The 25,195-nt window shown below is 45.3% G+C and overlaps 1 protein-coding gene across 2 annotated transcripts in view; it reads left to right on the forward strand.

Annotated features, from left to right (window-relative positions):
* The window catches only part of WFDC1 (WAP four-disulfide core domain 1), a 795,354-nt gene that overhangs the window by 506,402 nt on the left and 263,757 nt on the right, over positions 1-25,195 (forward strand). For both annotated transcript variants that reach the window (XM_069636224.1, XM_069636227.1), the window contains exons 4-5: positions 9,872-10,012; positions 13,239-13,280. In XM_069636224.1, the coding sequence (XP_069492325.1) occupies positions 9,872-10,012; positions 13,239-13,280 (183 nt within the window). The remainder of the gene's footprint in view (positions 1-9,871; positions 10,013-13,238; positions 13,281-25,195) is intronic.

A 25,195-nucleotide genomic window follows, 5' to 3' on the forward strand; every position in this document is an offset into this window, starting at 1 on the left:
TCTAGCTCTCTCTTTCTTTCTCTCTCTCTCTTTCTCCCTCTCTCTCGCCCCCTCTTTCTCTCTTTCCCTCTCTTTCCCTCTCTCTCTCTCCCTGTCTCTATCTCAAATACATACACTGTTCCCCATGAGGAACAAAACAAGCATTTGCAAGATGGCAGATGAGGGAGAGGGGCACTGTGGCAGACATTGCCGTAACCTGCTAAAACGTATGGAATGCAAGAACTTAAGGTTCAGTTGAAGGGCGGCTTGCAACGTGTGACTCAGAGTCACCCATTCTACCTTCCTTAGTATGTTGGCTAGCAGGCTGAGGTGCTATGCTCAGTGGACTGTTGAGACTTTTATTCAACGAGGGTAAGGCCCATCGAGGCAGGAAAAGGCATTTGTCAGGTGTTCAACAGGGATTGGTCAGGGCAGGGACCTAATCCCTGATCATTTTGACCAGAGGTCTAACCTGCTGTCTCTCACAACCCTCAAACTCTTCTCACACAGTCCAAAATGAAACCTCCTCTACAACTACCAACAGCCAGCACTCACTAGCTTTTGAAGCAGCGATGGGCCTTCTGTATCAGAGTGATGCTACGACCATGTAGAGGATTCCTCATGATGAAACAAGGACCGGAAACAATGGTAGATGGAGCCTGGATTCCTCACAATATGTGCAGCACCTTGACCTTAAAAAGGCCACTGGTAGGTGAGACGCCTGGGGATGGTAAAGAGCAGGGCGTTAGCCATGACAGACAGGGGTTTTGGTGGTGAGGATATGATGGACTTTCCAATAACGCAGCAATCTAGAGTTTACAGACTCTCTCTGGCCCCTTGCTATCTGAGGGTCTCAGATGCATTTCTTTACTTGTGCCACAGGTAAATGATGGGACCAGGGCAAAACAGCCATGCTTTATTCATTCATACAGGCCTGTCCTTTCAATGGTAGGGAGGGGTTGTCCTGGATTAGCATGTGCACAGGGTGTGACCTGTTCCCCACAAGGGGTCTTCTGGTGCCAGGGAAGCTATCGCCTGACCCATTAAATGCTATTTACACTACAGAAGAGAGGATAGGAGGAGAGAGGCTGCCGGGCTGTCTCTCTGGAGTACATGAGGTGTTGACTGAAATTGTGCTCTTACATTTACAACTTTTACACAGGTTGGTATGATGTCTTAGGGAAATGTCAGAGATGGCAACAGAAAGTATCCCACACTCACTCCTAAACTGGTCAGCTGGTGTGTGTGCCCTCTGTGACCATAAAAGAAACAGTACATTGCCCTTCCTCTATCTCATGCTAGACCCGCTGAGAAATACAAATAGGGGATTTGCAACACCGAGAAGAAGCTTGCAGCTCCCTGATAAATGAGCAAAACGGCATTTGTGTGGATAGGTGATAGGTGAAGAGTGGTACATTACATTGCGGCCAAAATACAAAGCCCCCCAATTTTTTACCCTTATAACACCACCCCAACCCCATCCCGACTCGTTTTAACCCCTTACCGCACTACCCTTTATATATTTATTTAGTGTTTTCTGTGTTTTTCAGTATTATGGTCCACTCTAAAATGTACCACTCTGTAATGTTTTCGATAAATGGACTGGATATTACCGGTCAATCGGCGACAAGGTGGTCCTAGAACCGCCAGGTCTTCAGGTCCTTCCTTAAGTGAAGGATACATATAGCCAATCTGAGATGCTTTTGTGTTTGGTATTAGGTATTCCAGAGAAAGGGTGCGTAGAAGGAGAAGGCCTGTCTTTTTGTCATTAGATACAAATCTGCAAAGTTGTTACTGCAGAGGCTTCCAGAGTTAGTGTCTTTTTTCAGGCAAGTAGAACGGATCTTTGTTCTACTTCATCTGTCTCGGGGGGATAGCTCAGGGGCAACATGCTCGCCTTGGAAGCAAGACGACACAAGCAACACAGGTTCAATCCCAGAGTCTGCACTTAGGAACCTCTGGGTATTAAGCGCGTTATAAGTAACATATCATATCATTGCCTTTCATGCGATACAGGCCTTTTTGAGCGTGACCTGGTGTGGTAACCAGTGTAGCTCTATTAGGTTTCGGAGGATGGAGTCATATATCTTTTTTCCAGTGATAAGACAGGGTATGATTTGACAGAGAGGCAAAACATGAGGTTGGGTCTCATTTGAGGTCTCTGGTAAAATAACTTTGGCCCCATCTACGTGGAAAAGGATCAGGGTTTGGGCGATGGTTCTGATTCCTATCAGAACCAAGGGAGGAAGGGCTTGATTTTCTAAAGGGTACACAGCTAGGACTAGGGTGCTTGGGTTTTCTTCGCAATATATCATGATGGGCCTTGCCACGTCAGAATGTGCCATTTCAGGAAATACCATGATATGAACTCGTTGGGTTATACAAACTGATGTTTGGCCCTCATTACGAGTATGGTGGTGCAGGAATAAACAGTGGTAATGCAGTGGTAGGTCAATTACCAGTGGATTACCACTGCATTACCGCACCGCCATACTAAAACTTTGGTGGTAAAGTGGAGAGAAAACGGATATTACATATCAAATAAATTGTTTTGTACTAAAGGGACTAGGGGCTGTGCCTCACTTTAAATTACCTATGTAATGAAATGTTAAGCGATTTGCCTTTTATTACCAAAGAACAGTCGTTTATAAACACTACCCGCATCAACACAGGCAAACCACAAACCTTTGTTAACTCACAAATTATATATCATGTCATATTATGTCATGATTTGTCAGTATAGATCAGTATATATCATGTAATGAAATGTCACTTGATGGCATGTTGCTGTTCACATTGCTAAATTACATTACATGCCCTGCTATGGTATGTCATGGTAGGTCAGGATATATCATGATACGTCATAATAGGTCATGATATGACATGTCAATGTAGGACATGCCATGAAATATCACGGAAAATGATGTCGTATTGTCATTATGTGTCATGGCAGGATATGTCATGGAATTCTAAGAAATTACATGTTATGATATGTCTTATGCCATTGGGTTTGACATCCTCAGTAGTATGACTCTCCCAGTAAGCAGCACATGTGACATTCCGAGTAAGTGTCCAGTTTTACATTGCCATCAGGTTCCTAGTTTGAAGTTCCAGATATGCTCCCAATGTGACAACCTCAGTGAGCTTGACATTTCCATTAAGCTCCCAGCAAGGTTGCCATTACAATTACTTTCCCAGCAAGCTTGGCGTCTCCCAATCACTGATTGTCTTCACTTGGCCCAGCTGATTTGTGACTTCTCTTTTCTCGTTGCTGATCATCTGTTTTTGCCTTTTTCCTGTAGTCCTCCCTCCATTGCCCCCAATGTTCACTATTCTGTAACCCACTCGCTGATTTCTCTCATCTTCATTCCAACTCTTCTCCAACTCTTGTGTGCTCTGGTTTGACATCATCTCTTGGGCAAGGGCGTGCATGTGCAGGCACTCTGAGCCCTATTGAATGCCAAAGAGATATCTACCGGTGAAATAATGTCTCTCACGCTGTATCAGCCATGTATCAGGGATATGTGGGGGACAAAATGGTGGTGATATATGTCAATTTATTTATTTGGGTAATATACATATAACTAAGTTGTTTTTTGCCTAAAACAATACAATTTGATAAGAAACATTAACATATGTCAATGAAATGGCCCTTCGGTGGTTGGTAAAAAAAGAGAAAACTCTCCAAAATGCTATTCTCTCGTTGATTACGTCAACTGCATACCACAGGGTTGAGTGTCTGAGCTTCCTTTCTCTCATAGTCAATCCATTGATGGGGAGCCTCCTGACCTAGTGTCACTGGCCCTGTTGATTTAGCGGCACCTGCAGTGGCGTTGCAAAGGGGTGGTGGGGGGGTAAGGGGGCAATAGCCCCAGGTCTTTTGGTTGTAGCCCCGGATAGAAACTCGAGGACTATAACCAAAAGGCTATAGCTAGCCCCGAAACCCAGCACTCCCGACATAAGCTTAGCCCCTGATCTTTTCCAGACCTAGCAACACCCCTGGGCACCTGGCCCCTCTGCATACCCAAACATTGTCTGCTTCTCTCCTCTAGCTACACGATTAGGGAAGCGGCCTGGTACAAGCTGAGGCTGCCATCTTGGGTTTAATTCCCACATCTCTCTGGAGATGTTTGGCTGCAGATCACTGTTCTTTGGTCTCCTGCTTTGTCAAGGGTGAACGCCGGTGTGTCTGTTTCCACCAGGGCTTGCATGCAATAGATGTGGATGTTTATAGGTCATGATTGACAAAGGATCTTCATCACATTGCATTGGCCAATCCGGCAACCTTTTGCCTTTTGAATGAAAACCATCCTAAGGAATGGTCTTCGGATGACCTAAAGGGGTTCATCTGCCCCCGCTGGCATCGAGCAAGCCATGTTATTATGTTGGCGCCACTTTCACTTTATCCTCCTGCACAGCTGAGTGCAGTCATATTCTGCGTTGAGGACTTGGATGTGTTTCTCGATTTTTGCCACCCTTAACATTTCTGGTAACTGCTGTTACTGCCCACCCAAAACAGCACGATCACGCAAGCACATCGTGCATGTTGCGGGAGAGGAACCCCCAAACCCTACTTTTGGCAATGAGGTAGATGCCGCAATAAAACAAATAAGGGTGTTCCCTTTTGTCATTCTCTGTGTTTACCTCCTAGGTTTATTTATTTATTTACTCTAGTGTTCATCCAGCCTCTTCTCACACTATAACAAGTTTACAATATATCTTATTTGAAATGGGTTTGCGGCTTGAGTAAAGTGTTTTGACAACAAACAAAAAAAAAAAATACTCTTGAAGGAAATGGCATGAAAATAAGTGCTCCTGATCAACCAATAAGCTAAGATTACATATCCCCTGTTGTTTGGTTGGTTGCGGGCAGAGTACCTTTTAACATACCTGTGGTGAGTGTGACCAGCGCCTGCATTGTGCCATTTGTGTTGCCTCTAAACTGTGTTGCCTTTGGCTATCCTTACCTAATTTTAGAAAGCCTTAATCTGTTGGCACACCGTGTATTTGAATATGGTCATTAACTTGCGTGGTGAGTAAACTCGTGCCATGACCCGTTCCGTTGCTTGTGTGCAGATCTGTTATTCGGATTTAGGAATGTAATCTTGTTTTTGGCACACGGTGTGAATTTAGAGCTTAGCGCGTTATGTGTTCTGTTTGTCAAATTCCCGTAACATAACTATCCTGGACAGGGCTGGGCCCTAGGCATGTCGTCTGATAGGTCTCCCAACAGTGCTTTATCAGCGCTGCAAATGGGACAGATTTTTCCAGATCCGGTAATCGGCTAAAAATGTCTCCCACATCCGGAAACCCCCCAAAGCCCTTGTCCCAGTGAACAAACAGCATTTGAAAAGCTGGGATTCGAGCCAAGTTCGTTAGGAGCAGGGGTGAGACTATTTGTGTGGATTGCTAATTAGGTACTCTGTAGGAGCTACTTAAATACAGGGTCTTCGGTTTAAAACGTGTGTATTGTTATACTTTTCCAGCAATATTAGAGGAAATGCTCTTCTCCAGGGTTATTTTGCGGGTGTTCGTGACTAATCTTCTGAGGCAAAAATGCTTATGGGAGGGGTGTGAGAAGAATCACTTGCTCTCCCACTCTCTCCCGTCCACCCAATGTTAATCCCCCCTAAACCCTTCAAGTAAATATGACTTACATTTCCTGCAGCAATCCAGGGGTGTTGCTAGGTCTGGAAAAGATCTGAGGCTACACTAATGTTGGGACTGCCAGGACTCAGGGCTAGCTAGCCTTTCGTTTGTAGCCCCTGAGCTTCTATCCGGGGCTACAACCAAAAGACCCAGGGTTGTAGCCCCTTGAGCCCCACCCCTAGCAACACCTCTGTGCAGCACTGCGCTTTAGGGAATGCAATTCCAGAGGCAAAGTTATGAATATTTACCCTGTTTCACAATCTATCCAGAAGTAGACTTTGAGAGAAAAATAGGAGAGAGAGGAGAGATAAATAGAGGGATAGAAAGAGAGAGAGAGATAGAGAGAGAGAGGGGAGACAGAGGAGTCAGAGGAGAGTGAGGGAAGAGAGAGGGGAGAAAGAGGAGACATAGGAACGAGAGGATAGGAGAGAAAGTGAAAGAGAGAGAGAAGACAGAAGATATAGAGGAAATATAGGAGAGAGAGGACAGAGAGAAGAGAGAGGAAACAGATGAGAAATAGGAGAGAGGGGAGAGAGAGGAGATACAGAGAGGGAGAGAAGGAGAAGACAGAGAACGGAGACATGGAAACGAGAGGAGAGAGAGATAGAGAGAAGAGAGAGAGTCGACATAGGGGAGACAGGAAAGAGAGAAGAGAGAGAGAAGCATCAGAGGTGACAGCTTAGAGATAGGAGAGAGAGAGAGGAGAGAGAGGAGATGGAGAGAGCAGAGGGAGAGAAAATGGAGTAGAGGCAAATGTGACATAGGTGCGAGAGAAGAGAGAGAAAGAGAGAGGGAGAGACATTGTGTGTGAGCTTTGTTCCTCTTCCATGTGCTAATGTGCTTATTTCTACTTCTTTTATTTTAATAATTGGAGAATCAAAAGAAGAGATGTTATAGCTAGACATACAATGTAGAGAAGGAAGGGACTATGTAAGAGATGAAGAGAGAGGATAAGAATTGGCATAACACAGAGTGGGTCTGTGAAATTGCAAGTCAGCGGTTCACCCTACTAAAACAGCAATAATTCAGTTTGATGAATTCTGTGGAATGATCTGATTAGTTACCTGTAAACTTCAATACTCCTACTCCCACTCTTCCTCGACCAGGATCCGACTTTTAAAGTGGATTTGACTTTTGACAGAACACTTTCTGGAAAAAGTCCTTCTTTTTTCTTCAATTCTGTGAAGACCCACACCCAAGAATAAGAGGTGACTTACAGCCCCCAAAACCACACTGTACCCGAGGTGCCCAAGGATATACAGTCAACAACTCACAGGAATGTCCCACGTGAAGCCCTAGACCGCCACCTCACTGAATGGGCCAACCTGGGTGGACAAGGGTGGATTAAATCCTGTCCAAGTAGCAAGCACCAATGAGAGGGTAGATTCCCCGGGTTGGGGAGGGCTCCAGGATGCCACTTAACCTGGTCACCTAAGAGGATAAACAAGAATCTACAAGGCATACAACGGGGTCACCTGACTGGGCACTAGCCTCACTAGTAGCGTACCCAGGACCTCGACCCAATCTCTGCTAATAAACACAGTCCCAAATGCCAGGAAAAGCCCCAGAGGGAACACTAGCAGAGAGAGCCCAGCTAAGAGGGGGCTTCTACCAACACCTCGAGACAGAGGAGAGGTGTAAAGCAATGGAAGCAATACCCGCAAGAGAATTGACCTCCATAGAGAGAGAGTAAAAGTTGGAGAAGCCACTGGGAACCAACAAGTTCAATGATTGAGGCGCCCAGCGCAGGAAGCCGGGGGTACAGCAGGGGATGCCTGCCGCACCTAGCAGATTGTGCCACCTGGATTCCACTCTATAGTGGCAGCCAAAGCATCCCACCCTCCTCTACACACTAACCAGCCATCGGGCAGCTTCTCCTACTGGATGATAAATGTGAAGGGATTGACCATGCATTGCTGAATTGTACCCCAAAGGCGGTGTGTGCACAAGTTTGCCATGAGTGCATATTCCTGCAGCGCAGTGCTAAGTGGCGATTGAATCCACCAGCGGCACGCCATAGTATTAGAGCTTGAGGAAGCAAGCACTGGATGCGCCAAGGCTATGTACGGTGGCGAAAGAGCCAATGTACACAGCACACACCCAACTCATTGTGTCCAAAAGTTTGTCTTATGTCCAACGAACAACTGAAGGCTACACACACCTTGGCAGGGCTTTAAGTGAGCCGGGGCCCTGGCAGTCTGCAGGAAGGACTCCCGAGCCAGGGGCGCTTGGTCATGAATCGTGATACAACTCCCAACCGTGGGTACACTTTTAGGAGTGCTTTGCAGTGCTGCACTTGCTTGCTACCCATGCACCACCACCTTCAATCGAGGTGTGTGATGTAGTTTTATGTCTGAGAACTAACTATGGACTGAGTTATTCTGGGGCAAGGGAGGTTACGAGAGCAGGTCCAGATCAGCCCAAGGATTGCCAAACCCATTCTGAAATCCTTCCCCGGTGATAATCTCACCCTGGGACCAGGAACAGTTTGCTGGCCCTTCATTTCCCTCATCCAAACCTTACTGGGGACCAGAAGGGGGACAGTAATGCAGACAGGTCATAGAAAATCAGTCTGTTCATCATAGCTAGTGCCCGGGGATAGCATTACTTAAATGTGAATTCCGCCCTCGGAATCAGCCCCTCCCCCGAGCATTACCTCTCAGAAGGGAACTGCGAATGAGTACAAGGAGAGAGAGTTTGCTTATCCTGCCCTCTAGCAACACAGAGCACTTAGTGTCATCTCTGGCAGATGTTCAAGTGTCCATTTTGTGTAATGTGACATGCTTCACAGAAGACTTAACAGGTACCCCCCACATGCCACCCATTCCTTCAACATTAGTGTACTCACTGCACAACCTAGCCTCTTTACGGCATCATGAGCTATCCATTCACCAATGTGTGGCTCTCCCTGTGCTTCATGATCCTAGTGCCGGTCACGTGTTTACTGGCTCACAGACCTCCTTTGTCCAGCTAGAACTCCAGGGGTGCCCCCGAAACTCGCCAGACCTTGGCATCACCCACTGCCTCCAAAGTCCAAACCAAAGTCCAAGCAGTGTCTGTGGGAGGCTGGCGGGTGGACAAGCATCATTCTAGTGCCACAAATACCAGCAGCATGGTCAAACCTTCAGGAATGTGGGGACCTGCCCGGCAGGCTTTCCCGGGTTTCACTGTCCAGAAGGGTAGAAAGCAAAACAGGTCGATCCTGGAACCGATCAGGTGCTTGATGTGGGTAGCTAGTAAGACAAAAAAGCGAAGAAGGACTTTTTGGGAAACGGTTCTGTTGGAAGTTGGATCACCTTCCTGAGACAAGGAAGAGCGACGTGTAGGTAATGATGTAACTTCTTTGCTTTTATAGCAATAAACCTCTGAATGAAAAAGGGAATGTTATTCATTGGACAATTATTAGACAACACTGGTGCTTGCCAAAGTTAGCACCACCTGGCTTAATTTCCTGGTTTTTCGTGTGTACATAGCTATCATTCAATGACGGGGTGCTTTGGAGGAAAAGAAGGAGCAAGCGATTTTTGGAACCCTGGCCTGTAGATAAAATCTAAATGTGGAGCAATTTGCTCCTTCTCCAAAGACTGAACATTCTTTGACTTGAAACCGTTTGTTCCCAATTTTCGTTCCATAACTGTAGTTGAATGAGAGTGTTGCCAGCGAATATGTTGCATGACGCCCACGTGCCACCGTTGTTTTTGTTTTTGCCTCGTTCATCTCTCTCATTCCCCCATCAAATAAATCCCATCAGAATGTCCCGGAATGTAATATCTTCATGAGTTGACGCTTGGGTCATTTAGAAAATTTGGCCCCTCCTGTTTTTAAGATACCACTTAATAATGAGTTGGGATCAGGTGAGATATTTACAGCATGGAGTGTGTAGAAAGTACTGCTTGGGGAAAACAAAACAAATTGACCCGATTTAGTACTATCTACCTACTCCACTCCGTCAGAATCCCACGCAATCCCATCACTTAATCAGATGGTACTTTCAGAACCGGAGCTCTTTAAAATACCACATTTTTACATCACCACCATGCTCCCAGTTGTCGCTCTTTTTCATGGTGTCTTGTCATTGCATCTGTTGTTGGTTTCTATGGTCAGGGTTTGGATGTGCCCCTTTCTCTACTGAACACCAAGGGGATTACTTTTGGGGCACTCCCAAGTAAATACTTGAAGCATTGAGTCATCGGGCAATGGGTCATGTGTGGGCAACATTGTAACGTGTGTGGTCTTTCCTCAGCTGAAGCCTGCAGCACCACGGAAGATGGGGATGAGCCGCTTCACTGTCCCACCGGGTATGAATGCCACATCATAATCCCCGGCAACCCCACGGAAGGAATACCCAACAGGGGCCAGTGCATCAAACAGCGCGGGAACTCAGGTCAGTCCGTGAGAAAATCAGACGCAGTTCATCTTCCCACTCTCATCCTGAACCCTAGGGGATTCACACAATCAAAAAGGCCTTCAAGTTATTTATTTGATGTGTTCCTTTGTACGTTTTTAATGAAGAGCTGTTACCACGTGGGTACGACCACCATGTAGTAAAATGTTTTCAGACACCTGGGTGATTTAATGTTGACATCTGGTGCCGCATGTGGATGTTTAGACCATGTCAGGTCTGTTTGCAACAAGGGAATGTGTGAGTAACAGTTGCAGCTGGGGAGGAGCGGTGGAGGGTTGGTGGGAGTTGAAGCATGCACATATGACGCGGTTGGTCACTGAATGATCGCAGGTGTGATAGATAGTACCAGAAAGTCTGGGGGTGTGAGTCCGACAAAGTGTTTTCTGGATGGAAACATTTTGTGGTAGGAATCGCTAGTAGTTCAGAAACAGAGGTTCTGTTGGGGAGGTTTGTTGTTATGTTGGCAGTGCTAGGTTACTAGGCATATTGAGGTGCCCTTCCGAAAGGGTTCAAGTGGTCATGTTATCCTGTGTTATGATACTGAGGTGATATTACACGAGGCGGCGAGCCGACCCTGTCAATAATGGCCCGCTGCCCAAGTTAAGGGCCTGGGCGACGTTAGACCCACACATTAATGAGCATGCACCATCCTGCCCACCTGTCAGTGGCTGTTTACTGTGAGAGAGGAATTCACATTTTTGAAGAAGTGGCAGTGATCTGCATAAGAGCTTTACAAATCTGAGGAAGTGGTTCTGCTTTGTTAAGGGAGCCATGACATATTCTGGTAGTGGTTCTGCTCTGTGGGAGATCTTTAGAATTGTGAAGGGGTGTCTTAGTTCTTATGATGGAGCCATTCAACTTTGAATGAGAGGCTCTGCTATGTCAGTGAGACTTATACAGTTCGGAAGGGGTAGCTTTGTTCTGTGGGAGAGTAGTCAAAACCTTTGAAAGGGAGGCTCTGTTCTGTGGGCTGCCTTTATGGGAGGACAATACCATATTTGATGGTGGGGCTATGCTTTATGGTCGAGTCATACAAATGCTGAAAATCTCTTCAGACTTCACCACCAATGCAATTGCTGTTCTACCGCCATCAGCAGCACAGTACAACACTACCACGCCACCCTAATATTTGCCTGACTTATACTGGGCAATCTGTCATCATCCTCTGGATTGACAAGCTGCCCTATGCCTTGTTGTTAGGGTATAGACAAAAGACTCTTATTGTATTCTGCTGGGATGCCATGCTGGTTCATTTGAAAGAATGTCAGGTATTTGAAGTGGAACATGGACTATTTTTCTGCAGTAATTCATAATAGTGGTAGCACTAAGATTCATTCACACTGTGCACCAGCAGGGGGGCTACTTAGGGTTTATATAGCCACTTGGACAAGTACTCATGGCCATGCAGTCTACATACTAATCTAATACTTGAATCACCCCTTCCTTCCCATGTACCATGTAAAAAGCAGACAGGCATTCACCCCCTGTGCAGTCAAAAGGCTTGCTTGTGGGTGTTGCAGACCCAGACACTCCGAACATCTTGACTGGGGAGCAGAGCATCTAATTGTCTCTTCTGCCTGCCAGCATCATATGTCTCAGTGGTGAGCTGAGGGAGTGGTAGGTGAGGATTGTCAATAACCTGATGATGTTCTTGTTAAGTGCACTAGGCGTGTGAAGATCAGAGAGCTGTTCAATGTCCTTGCTTCTTCCACTCTTCATACAGTTGACCTCCGAAACATTTTATTAGTGCACTTTTGCTTGGAATGAGTGTCCTCTACCATCCCCAGAACTCATCTACACATGATGCTCAAAAGTGGAAAATGTTAGTTTAAAGCCACCTTTGCTGTGTTTGCCTCACCAGCCAAGTCACATTAGCTAATTATGGTAGATAATGTTGTATTCCAGCAAGGACACCAGTGACAGCACCTCACTATATAACAAAGTGTAATGGCAAACAATGCTGCTTACCTTCTCAGATAGATGCAGTGCAGACCAAAAATTACTTAGATGCTGCTACTGAATGCGTATGAAGAATATGGCTTTCACGGCCCGAGTGGGAGGCGGGCTTGGCTGGTAATGGCCGGGCTGTGTGCCGTTTCCAGACATGTCCACCCCTTATTAGGGTCATGAAAGCTATTTGCACTATGGGGTTTATATGGGGTGCAAGTGTTTTTTCTTCTGTCCCTCAGGAGATTCGCTACTTGAGCAGTCAATCTCCCAAAAGGAAAAAAGAGAGAAAGAAAGATGTGTGCTGCCATATGGAAAAGGGACCAAGTCCCTTTTCCATGTCTATGGTGGTGGCTGGGAGACAGAAGGAGTCCCGGGAACCGGAGCACAATGCTATGATGAGCCGGGGGAAAGGATGTATGATTATAATAACAAAAAACTCATTAGTCATAGAAAACATTGGGCCTCATTACGACCCTGGCGCTAATGGGTTAACGGCGCCGTAAAAGGCTGCAGCGCCGTTAACCTATTAGCGCCTAATTACGAGGTCCCTTTGCGGGACCCAACCTTAACGGCTGGTTTTACCAGCCGTTAAAGTAGGGACCCGCAAAGGGACCTTGGTGCTAAGTACGGTACCGCAATTTGCGGTACCGTACTTAGCGCCTTCCCCATTCCCATTGAGCCCTATGGGGCAAAAATGGGAATGGGGAAGGGCCATGGAGGAAGGGGGAATTACCGCCCCGCCAACCTTGTAATGGGGTGGTAATTCCTCCTTTCTCCATGGCGGAGTCGGTAAGTTACCGGCATGGACCATGGTGCTATTAGCACCATGGTCTTCCGCCAGGGTCGTAATGAGGCCCATTGTATGGGTTTCTGAAATTAAGGCATTTTGCAAACTATGGACATTTGACTGGTTTGACCCTCATGCCGTTTGTCATTGTTTATATAAACAGATCATCTATTCGGAACCAAATACTGCGGGGCTGCCCTATTCTTCTAAATGTGCAGTAATATGCAGCACGCAGCAACCCATTCCTTAACCATTTTTTTTCTTACGGCATAACCAGGATATAATCTCTAAAATGTTCTACTCCAAACGCAGCAGTCAACTGTGTCCCTACTTAATGGCTGTTAAAGTGCAACTGTGTGCTCTTCGCACATTTGAATTGTTCTGCTGTCCGTAGATACAATGCTGTCACACAGAAACACAACCTTGTAGTCATAATGTTTCTTAATTGTTTGTTCTTTTCCCTTCAAGATGGCCGCAGCCTCAGGCATAAGTATTACAAAGAACACTCAGGTAAGAAGTTAAGCTTTCCATTTTCATCTATATACTTGATAATGTGTTATCTTCATGACGTTCATAACTCCAGCACCCTTAAGCAGTGCGTCATTTGTGTGGGTGCTTGTCAGGGCACAGCCCTTGGACTTATTTATAAGCACTGTCATATATTGTCTCAGTGTCAGTTCAGTGATCGAAGTTGGCGGGAACGTTTGGGAGCGGTACGCCTCTGCTTTTTTAAGTAAGTTTTACTGCTCAAATACGTTTATTTTAAAATAAACCTTTCCAGAATGGTTTTGTTTTAAAATAAAAGTGTAGAAAGCAGTTGAAACTTGCACTTCAGTGGGATACATTGAACGTTCCCTTGAACAGCAGGCACATTTGTTTGGGGGTTTGTATTGTGTGTGGGAGGTGGTGTGGCGACAGGGTTTCTTTTCATACACTCCGGCCACTGTCTCAGTTTGATTATGATGTGGTGGTTTGGTAACTGTAGTATTTCATTTGTCTTAGTAAAACGACAAGAAACAACAGTGTCTCTGCATTTCTGGCTGACTCTTTGTTGTTCATGAACCTGATAAACCACCCTGACGCTCCTGTGCTACTTATACATTCTAGTGCCTAGCAACATGCCTTGAGGTTACAGCGATACCCGCACACGGCGCCAGTCAGTCGTCATGACTTTGGTGTTGTGCCTCTACTCTGGCAGCACTCTTGAAGCAGAGCGGGTGGCTTGGGCATGTGGTGCGGTTATCAAACAGGGAGCTGTGATACGAGAGGAAACTAAGTAGTTCAGACAACCAGCGGGTCATTGCTAGTGGTTTCGCTGGAAAATTGACCCCACTGCTTTTACTCCGCCACACCTCTGCAAGTGGGGGCACTCAGATGGTACAGGCAGGTCCTTGTTACGTTGGCCACTGCCCCTTTCTCCTCTGGTATGCAACATGGAGTGTGCTAATGCAAAGGTACATGCAAAGCCACAGACTCACGAGTCTAAAAACAACTTACACGCATAGCTGTATTTACAACAAGGCCTAGGGCAGCAGATTGTCAGAGGAGTAGCATGTTCTTGATATTTATTTTCAATTCACTGGTTGTCATTTTTTAAATATAAAGCCAATTTTGCTTATCCTAGCAGTCATTCCAATCTGACAACTAAAATCATAGGTGGCCAAACTTGTATATATGCTTGACATTTACCAAAGCTTTATTGGTAGGGTGACTTTTGTTTATATAAAAGTAAATTTAAAAAAGGGAATGTGTATCAAACTCAGGTATTTAGTGATTCAGTCATACAACTCTCACAGACGTAAATGACAGATTTAAAGCTCTTTGGGCATTATTATCTTCCCAAAATGGTCTTTAATATGCAAAACAGCCAAATTCTCATTGGTTTTATTGGTGGCACTTCATATTATCTTTGGAGTCCTTTCTAATCAATACACACATACACTGTGTTAAGCAATCACTAGCATATTCAAAAACAAGACATGCACTGTTTAAACTGTTTTAGAAATGAGGGTTTTCCCTTCAGAAAAGTAAAGGTTTAAAATGAGGCATCATTTTTCAATATTAAACGCATGCTTAAGCCAAGCACAGAGTTCCCACAGGTAACACTAAATGATGTTCAGAAGCAATCACTAATTTCCTTCCCTGGCCTCACATTTCAGAGCTCTGTGGGTGCCCAAAAGGTGCAAGCATGAAATAGATCATAGAGAAGTTAAAATGGCGAAGAGTAAATATGAATGAGCAAGTTCGTGAAGAAACCTGTTAAAGGATAGAAGGGTGAGAACAAAACCTGTGTGCCAAAGGTACACACTGCTTCACAGCTGTAAAGAAATCCCATGAAGAAATCCATTCAGCCATCTTTACAGAAACTACTCAGTACTAAGCACGCACATGGAATCCCTGCTGGGTTTATCATGTGTCTTTGATGACATTCTACTACACGCTCAGTAGTACCAGGAGAAACAACTGCAAAGTATGTCACACATGCTTAACTGTGATGTTCATAAGTAATCTTTACATTACATTTTAAATACATGGTAGGACTTTTACTGTGAACCAGTACTTAATGCGACAGCAGGACATCTCTATCTATACCCACAAATCTCAAAATGTTCCTATGTATTGTACAGTCCAACAAACTCTGCGTAGTTAACAAACATTTTAAGTTACCGTAAACGCAAGCTGGCAAGACCCATAGCCTAAACCACACCCACAAATGTAATATTGTGCTAGAACACCCAATCAATTTCACAATTTTACTCTTGGAGTGTTGGGTATTTTGAACAATTGCACAAACAGTAATGATGTAAACAGTATGTACAACTTAATTTGTTATAAAAGGGGCCTGCATTGTGCAGCTATGAGGAATGCTGTTGCTTCCCACACATGAATGTTCATGGTCGCCCTTATCCATTACTCCACTGTCAGAATGCACAAAGATTCCAGGAACCTTCTCCAGCTCCCTTTATTCTACTGAGGTGTTTATGCCCAGGCAGAGTTTACAAACATAACTTGCAATTTTGCATATTTTAATGGTGTTCCAACTCGGCGGCTGCAGCAGGTAACTTGCCTTATTTCCATTTTGCCACCTGCTAACACCAGAGCTGTAACCATGAGAAGGGGGTTGAGTTCTTTGTATTCATCATTTTTATAAGATGTGCCTGGAACACTTGCATATATTTCATAAATAAGTTTTACCATTTGATAAGACCAGATGTAGACATTTAGTTATGTTGCATAAATATTACAGACCAGTCTAGGTGCTTCTCCTAGAGTGTCAGCAGGCAATTTGTGAGACAAACCAGATATTAGCATCAAAACCAATATTCCTTATTGCAACATTCTCTCACTTGTGTCCAATTGGCGCAGAGCTTATGTTCTTATCGGTTCCTCTAAAAGATAGTTTTTGGACCTAACTGAAAGTAGACAATTAGCTGTAACAGTGACCTCTATTACACTTAAACGTAGAGCACACTGCCATCTCTAAATCTTGGGCAGCAGAGATCTGAAAACCCTCTTTCAACTAACATAACATAGAATATGAGAGGCTTGAATTAATAGAGAGAAAGCAATAACGTTCTAATCCCTGCAACCTTTAACACATCCTTATAAATGTTATGGAGCCAAAATGGAGGTGAAGGGGCATAGTTTGGAGAACGCTGACAGAGTTTGTTGAAGGGACGGAGTCTGGTGAAAGTGCAGAGTCCGGCAGAGGTGGAGTAAAGTGGGTTGGGACGCATGCGCTTACTTTTGTCTAGGGCAGCAGAACGCCTAAATACTTTCATGGTCATGAAGTCAGGGGCACAAGCAAGCAGGGGTCGCATGCACAGGAGACCTGGGTGGACACTGTCCTGGCACCTTTGGCACCAGGCTCATGAACAAAAGTAAACAAGAACATCCATTTAACACCAAAAAGCTTTTATTATGGACATAGCACTTCAGATGCATTAACCTTGAACATTCCATCCATTAAGCAGGATGCATTAACCTTGAACATTCCATCCATTAAGCAGCCCCAAGTGTATTATTGGGTGTGGCTGCTAATGGATTGCCTTTGCACGTGCTCACTCTCTAGGAGTGGCAGGGTGTGGCTGGTAAGCCAGCCCTAATGGGCGTGCCCACGATCTCAGCTATATAAGCTGCCCCGATCCTCAAGACAGACGCTTTGCGTTATTCTGCACATGCAAGCAGCGTAATGCTCACTTTCGCCTGAGGTCAGACTTAGCTTTGAAGATCCTGCTTCCTGAACATCCTGCTTCCTGCCAGCATACTTACCAACTGGTCGAAGCTGTTCTAACCTGTACATCTCTTTGACGAACCAAGTATTCATCTTTACACTTTCCGGAACGCGGAAATCCTCATCTTGGCACTGCAGCACGACACGCTCCATTGTCGACAGCAGCGCCTGCAAGGAAAAACAGAAGACAAGGTTAGACATCGAAAAAACAGTCAGTTTAAGGTTGTGCTTCGCCATACTTCGCGCTTTCCTTAAACCATCACTTACCTGCTGTCGAACATTGCGGTAGCATCCATCATCCATCCGGCCGCGTCTCGAGTCTCACAGCTGCATTGAGGCCGCCTTTCCATCTAAGGGAAGAAAACAGAAGAGAGACATTATTGCGGGCATAAATAGGAGCAACATATAAAGACATCAAACAGAACGAACAGCATTACAAGAGCTCAAGAAAGACTTACAAGTCATAAGGAGAAGCATAGTCGCAGCTGGACTGTACTAATCCTTATCAGGGATCAGTGAAGGAACTAGATCCCATTCGACATGCCCCTGCCAGAAGTAGCAGGACGGAGATCTTATCCTCCATGATTCACAGGTGAGCTTTATGGGCTGGCGTATGCTCACAGAAACCGTACTTTGGGGTGAAGGGTTCGAGAGGTACAACAATCACAGATTGGTGCACTCACACACTCTTATCTCCACGCAGGAGCAGTATCACCACGTCCCACCGCTCACAGCTTTTCTACTGAGGGAGAGGCCTGAAGGGGGTGATTCAAGTTCAGAGAGGGCTGCAACAATGCCCCAATGCCTCTGCAGAGACCAGGTGAGCGTAACAGAACGTGAAGCCTCTAATACTCTCTGCCTGGGCATTATGGAAACTTCAGGAACAGATCAGTTAGCCCTCTTACTAGGGGAAGTACGGGCTGAAGTACATGCTTCAAGACAGGAAACCAATGCATTATGGAGGGATCTTATTGTAACTCGAGAAAGAACTGACAAATTGGCAAGACAAATGCTACAAGCACAAGCAGGACATGTTCCACTGCCTTGAGTGACCAATTCTTCTTATTTTTTCACACCACAACAATCAACACTGGTTAAGGTGGTTCTTCCAGGAGCAGTGCCTCTAGCCCCTCCCGAATGCTTAATCGGTGACCCAAACAAGTTTGCTGTATTCATGAACCAATGTCCCCTTCATTTCTTGTGCAGACCAGGAGCCTTTCCTAATGACCAAGCCAAAGTGGCGTTTGAACTCTCGTATTTAGGAGGTAGTGCGGTGGACTGGTCTATACCTTTGGTAAATCAAGATGACCCTTTACTCCGGAACTTTGGGAATTTCCAACATGAGATCGAGAAATTGTTTGCCCATCATACTGAAGGACAAGCTCTGGACAACGAGTTGTTGTCACTCAGACAAGTGAGTCAAGATCTATTAACCTATATTGCAACCTTCAATCGTCTCATAGCCCAGACCAACTGGCCAGAAGAGAAGAGAGCTACACTCTTTTACCGAGGGTTACGTGGAGAACTTAAGGATGTGTTGGCGCAAGTGGTGAATCCCCCTGAGAGGTGTACCGACTACATAGATCTGACGGTGCAACTCGATCATAGGTTGTAGAATCGGAAAATGGATCGAGCTAGATCAGAGGGACGGTCAGTTTACATATGACCTCCTTAGAATCAGACTAAACCACAACAGTTTGAGCCAATGCAAATTGGTGGATTATTAAGTCCCCTTACCAAAGCAGAAAGGGAAAAAAGAAGACAACAACAGCTTTGCTTATATTGTGGACAAGCAGGTCACTTCCTCTATAACTGCCTGGTAAAACCACCCAAGAAAACGGTTGGGGCAACAGATAAAACTGATGAAGAAGAAGAAGAAGAACAGAATTCATGTAAAGCCAATGCCCGGCAAGTGTAGGGGTCTGCTTGTCGAGCACGAAAAAGGAATCCGTACAGACCTCACATTTAGTCCTTCCAGTGCTTTTGGTGTATCACAAGCAACCATCAAAAATACATGCCTTGGAGGCCTATATTGATTGTGGAGCTGTGGCTAACTACATTGACCAAGATTTGGCTCTCCGAATAGGCCTTCCTCTCCGACAGAAGCAGAAATCGGAAAACATCACTTCTGTGGATGGTTCTCAGCTATCATCCGGCCCGGTGACACAATACACAGAGAAAGTCAAGCTTCTGTGTCAGGAAGGGCATCAAGAGGACATTACTTTAGATCTCATCGGTGATCCTCAGTTCCAGATGATATTGGGAATGCCCTGGCTGGAGACCCACAAAACTAGGAACGACTGGCGAAAACGTGTTCTGACATTTCCTCATGATTGTGCCGACACATGTTACAAAAAAGGTGACACCAATCTGAAACCGAAGAAAGGAATCGTGTTCGGTCTCATCAGCTCCTTACCGCTTGAATACCAAGATTACCAGGATGTCTTCAAAAAAGAGCAAGCCAACGTTTGTGCTCTTGTTTACATTGACGCCATTCTTATCTACTCAAATTCCATGGAAGAACATGCAGGCCATGTCCAGGCAGTCTTAGAGAAGCTTCGACAACACCAATTGTATGCCAAGTTGGAAAAAAATGTTTTCCATGTAACCGAGGTCGAGTTTCTCAGTTTCATGCTCACACCACAAGTCGTACATATGGATACACGAAAGGTGGATGCAATACTCCAATGGCCCTCACCAACATCCACGAAAGGAGTACAAAGCGTGCTCGGATTCGTAAACTTTTACCCTTGGTTTATACCTGAGTTTTCACAAATTGCACATCCAATTATCTCCTTGTTAAAGAAAAATCAAAAGTTCCATTGGTCGACAGAAGCTGAAGAAGCTTTCCAGAAGGTGAAACTAGCATTCACTACAGCACCAGTCCTTCGACACCCATGACCAGACCTACCTTACATAGTTGAGACAGGTGCTTCAAAAATAGCCGTGGGAGCAGTATTGTCACAACGAGACCCTGAAACAGGACAACTACACCCTGTCGCATTCTGGTCCCGCAAATGTTCAGCCCACGAGTTGAACTACACAATCACAGATAAGGAATTACTGGTGATTAAAGCAGCATTCAAGGCTTGGAGACATTACCTTCTTGGTGCGAGACATACGGTCGCTGTCATCACGGACCACCGTACCTTGCAATGCTTGAAAACCGCCAAAGCACAATCCTTGTGTCAACTTCGTTGGGCTTTCTTTTTCGCAGAATACAATTTTATTATCACTTATAGACCTGGAGTACGCAATGGGAAAGCAGACCCTCTATCACGCATGGGTGAAGAAAAAGAGGCTTTTACAGCATCCAACCCCGTGGCCATAATTCCTGAGGAAAGGATTCAAACCAGAATAGCTGCCACCATGTGTGTGGATGACCAAAGAACCAGTTTGCAATCCCTTGTGGATCAATCAACACAACAGGAATGGCTGTTAAAAGGTGACCAGTACACCATCGAAGACAATCTACCGTATTTCCAAGGACGATTATATGTCCAAGACCAAGAACTGCAAAAGCAAATCATCAGAAACTACCACGATTCATTAGAGGAAGGACACCCAGGAAAAGCCAAAACTCAGGCTAAGGTAAAACAAAACTACTGGTGGCAAACCTGGAGAAAAGACATCACCCAATTTATTGAAACCTGCAGTATCTGTGCACAACACAAGTCTCAGACAAAGAACCCAGCTGGCTTACTACATCCCCTAACAGTACCGCCAGCACCTTGGCAAACCCTGTCGATGGACTTCATCACGGATCTTCCACCCTGCTATGGATACAACACCATATTAGTAATTGTGGATTTTTTCTCCAAAATGGCCCATTTCATCCCTCTGAAGGGACTCCCAACTGCGTCAACTCTCGCTTCTGTGTTCCTAGAGCAAATTGTTCGATTGCATGGATTTCCATCAATATTAGTATCTGATCGCGGAACTCAATTTGTTTCTGCCTTTTGGAGAAAGTGTTTTACGATTGTCAAAATCAATATCCGGTTGTCCACAAGCCATCACCCCCAAACTGATGGGCAAACTGAACGAACCAACCAAACTTTAGAGCAATATCTCAGGTGTATGTCACAAAAGTCTGAGGATTCTTGGAAACATATACTCTGGATAGCTGAGTATGCATACCACAACTCAGTTCACACAAGCACAGGGCAAATTCGATTCTACACTGTGCACCGAAGACATCCAAGGACATCAGTATTTGATCCACCCGATACCCTGGAAATGCCAGTCATAAAAAACGTGCATAAAACCATCACTCAGGTTCTTAAGGAGGTGACAGAGCATCTGACTAAGGCTAAGGAAAGACAAAAACTGTTTGCTGATCGACATCGGAAGGAAGCTCGCGCCTACCAGATTGGAGAAAAGGTGTGGTTAGCATCCAAATATATTCCGTTGAAGGGGCCAAGAGCTTTCCGCCCAAGATACCTGGGCCCCTATACTATAAAGTCCATAGTCAATCCTGTCGCCATGAAATTGGAGTTACCATCTCACATGAAAATTCACCCCGTATTTCATGTCTCTCTCCTCAAACCAATGAAGTTCAATGCACGGCTTAGTTCTCCGCCAGATCCCGAAGTAATAGATGGAGAACCAGAATATGGAGTCAAATCCATCCTGGACTCCAAGGTGGTTCGATCAAAATTGTATTACCTAATTGACTGGAAAGGTTATGGACCTCAAGACCGAATTTGGGAACCCAGTGAACACGTCCATGCTCCGCGTTTAATCAGACAGTTCCATCACAATAATCCCACCAAACCAGGACCAGGAGAAAAAAACCACCCTTGAGAGGGGCCTTGAGGGGGAGTGCTGTCATGGTCATGAAGTCAGGGGCAAAGGCATACAGGGGTCGCATGCACAGGAGATCTTGGTGGACGCTGTCCTGGCGCCTTTGTCATCAGGCTCATGAACAAAAGTAAATAAGAACATCCATTTAACACCAAAAAGCTTTTATTATGGACATAGCACTTCAGATGCATTAACCTTGAACATTCCATCCATTAAGCAGCCCCAAGTGTATTCTTGGGTGTGGCTGCTAATGGATTGCCTTCGCAAGTGCTCACTCTCTAGGAGTGGCAGGGTGTGGCTGGTAAGCCGGCTCTAATAGGCGTGCCCACGATCTCAGCTATATAAGCTGCCCCGATCCTCAAGACAGACGTTTCTCGTTATTCTGCACTTGCAAGCAGCGTAACGTTCACCGTCGCCTGAGGTCAGCCATACCTTTGAAGATCCTGCTTCCTGGACATCCTGCTTCCTGCCAGCATACTTACCAACTGGTGGAAGCTGTTCTTACCTGTACATCTATTCGGCGAACCAAGTATTCATCTTTACACTTTCCGGAATGCCGACATATTCATCTTGGCACCGCAGCATGACACGCTCCATCATCGACAGCAGCGCCTGCAAGGAAAAACAGAAGACAAGGTTAGACATCGAAAAAACTGTCAGTTTAAGGTTGCCCTTCGCCATACTTTGCATTTTCCTTAAACCATCACTTACCTGCTGTTGAACATTGCGGCGCATTTCCATCTAAGGGAAGAAAACAGAAGAGAGACATTATTGCGGGCATAAATAGAAACAACATATAAAGACATTAAACTGAACGAAAAGCATCACAAAAGCTCAAGAGAGACTTACAAGTCATAAGGAGAAGCATAGTCGCAGCTGTACTGGACTAATACCTATCAGGGATCAGTGAAGGAACTAGATCCCATTCGACGCGCCCCTGCCAGAAGTATCAGGATGGAGAGCTTATCTTCCATAATTCAGAGGTGAGCTTTATGGGCCGGCGTATGCTCACAGAAACCGTACTTTGGGGTGAAGGGTTTGGGAGGTACAACAATCACAGAATGGCGCACTCACACACTCTTATCTCCACGCAGGAGCAGTATCACCACATACCACCACTCACAGCTTTTCTACTGAGGGAGAGGCGTGAAGGGGGTGATTCAAGTTCAGGGAGGGCTGCAACCATGCCCCAACGCCTCCGCGGAGACCAGGTGAGCGCAACAAATACAGCACTGTTCACACGTGACTGTGATCATTGCTGTACAGTGACAGTACCCAGAGCCTGGCACAGAGGTTAGCAGAACAGTCTCCAGCCAGCACCACAAGGGAAAGGCCAAGAAGCAACAGGCCATGTCTGAGGAGGATGTGCCTGTGATAAGGGCCGGGTACACAAGAAGACCACGATGCATTGTTTGACAGTCACGCTAATCATTTCAGTAACGTTTTTGTCTGCATTTGTCTGTCACTTTAATGTAGGAAAAGATAACTTTTGCTCCATTTTCTGTGGATAGATGGTGAACATGTTTCTCTAGCCACCTGTAGGATTAGCTGGAAATAATGAAGAGGACTTCTTTAAGGAAGCAGTTAATCATAACTATTATGTTATGTTATTTTATGTTCTGGCAATTGATATTCGTAAATCGCGGGGAAAATCAAAAGCTGTTCTTAAGTCGGCAAAGGTGGCGTATACACTCATATTCCTTAGCGTAACGTATTTCTCTGTTATTAACTGCAATCTACGGTATTGGTCCATGGTACTGACATTTTGCTGGTGCCCAGCCTGCAAATGACTAAGGGCCCCGCCTCCAGGACACAAGCCTCGAGGTGCGCCAGGACTGCCTTAGCAAAAACCTTGTCACCCGCATCGGGAAGTGAGAGGGGTCTACTACAGTTGGAGGAAGACGCCCTATCCCCCTTCTTGAATATGGGCACATGAACAGCCTGGGTCCAGGTGGGTGGCAGCACACTTTCTGACAACACCACATTAAAATGGTTGACAAAATATGGGCTTCATATATATGCCTCATGGTTAAACAGATCAATTGGAACCATATCTGGCCCTGGAACTTTCCCAGAATTTTGTGACATGAGCGCACCCTTAACTTCATTCAGAGTAAATGATAGATGTGTTTGTTTCATCTGCATGGGGTGCACTCCTTATTTGGTACTTCCCACGCTTACTAAAGTAAGTTCTTGTTTTCTTATAAAGATTTTCAAAATGGCCGATCCACATTGCTTCGGGTATGCTATCCTGAACCAGAAGTTGCTCTCTGCATTTTCCCGCCCCAATGCATTCCCAAAAGCTTTTTGAATCATTTGGGTTAGAAGCCATGGGGAGGGCATCCGTAAACGCTCTGAGCATTCCAATATCTTAGTTTTCAACAATTTGCAATATCTGTGTCTAGCCTCTGCTAGAGCCACTGAGCCCCCGCCCCAAACTCCCTGAGCATGTACAATTACCACGGTTTTAGCCTGGCGACGTTCCCCATCATAACAAGGGGTTTTACGTGTTGCTTTTGCTTTAACGGCAGGCCAGGGCTTGCTAAAACATCCTCCCAACACCGTGACTTAAGCTTCATGCAGGGCCAGCATTTATTTGCCATCATCTTGGTTAGTCATGAAAAAAAGCTCTAGTAATGATAAAATACTTGCAGGTAACGTGATGCCCAACTTGAGTGCTTTCCGTTCCAGTACGTCTTGCTTCACCACTCATACTACAGGATCGTCCTTCTGTCAATCTACACCCCCAGAACAGATTAATTCGGCCTGCCCACATCTCGGGCTCCCTCGAGGTTATATTGCATGATATTAACAGAGCTCACAGTCCCAGGCACCCTTCTAGACAGCTCTGCTGCTGAAGTGCATAGCCTATTATTGTTAAGTAAAGATTGCGTCAGGCTGCCCATTGGACCTGAGCCCATTTAGGCTAAAACGATGGCTAGCTTGCGCTGTAAATTAAAGTTGATTTTGATGCCCACCCCATCATGGGGCCGCTATTTAGTGTGAAGAGCATCAATGATGTTGGAACTGGAGCCGGGGGTGGAGAAGTCGTGCTGATCATTGTGTCTAGAGTATTGGGGGTCAGATTCCTCTGTTCCTTAGATAGAAGTCCCTCCACCAATAGGTGAGACTTTAGCTGCACTTTAATATAATCTCTGAATGTATAAGGCAATCGCATGTAGTGAACAATATCACTCCTAATTATTGATAAACAACCTCTCTTCGATCTCAACCAATGGTAGACTTTGTTTATCAAACCCTCCTCTGATTCCTTGTAGTAACTGGACACTCTCTGAACATTAAGTAAGAACAAGTGGGAACTACAAGACTGATTATGAGGCTCTGGTTGGGTTTGTGTGGTGTTGTATAAGTATGATATGATATGATA

The sequence above is a fragment of the Ambystoma mexicanum genome, chromosome 1q (genome assembly GCF_040938575.1).
Source record: "Ambystoma mexicanum isolate Mex_15411 chromosome 1q, UKY_AmexF1_1, whole genome shotgun sequence".
Lineage (NCBI taxonomy): Eukaryota > Metazoa > Chordata > Amphibia > Caudata > Ambystomatidae > Ambystoma > Ambystoma mexicanum.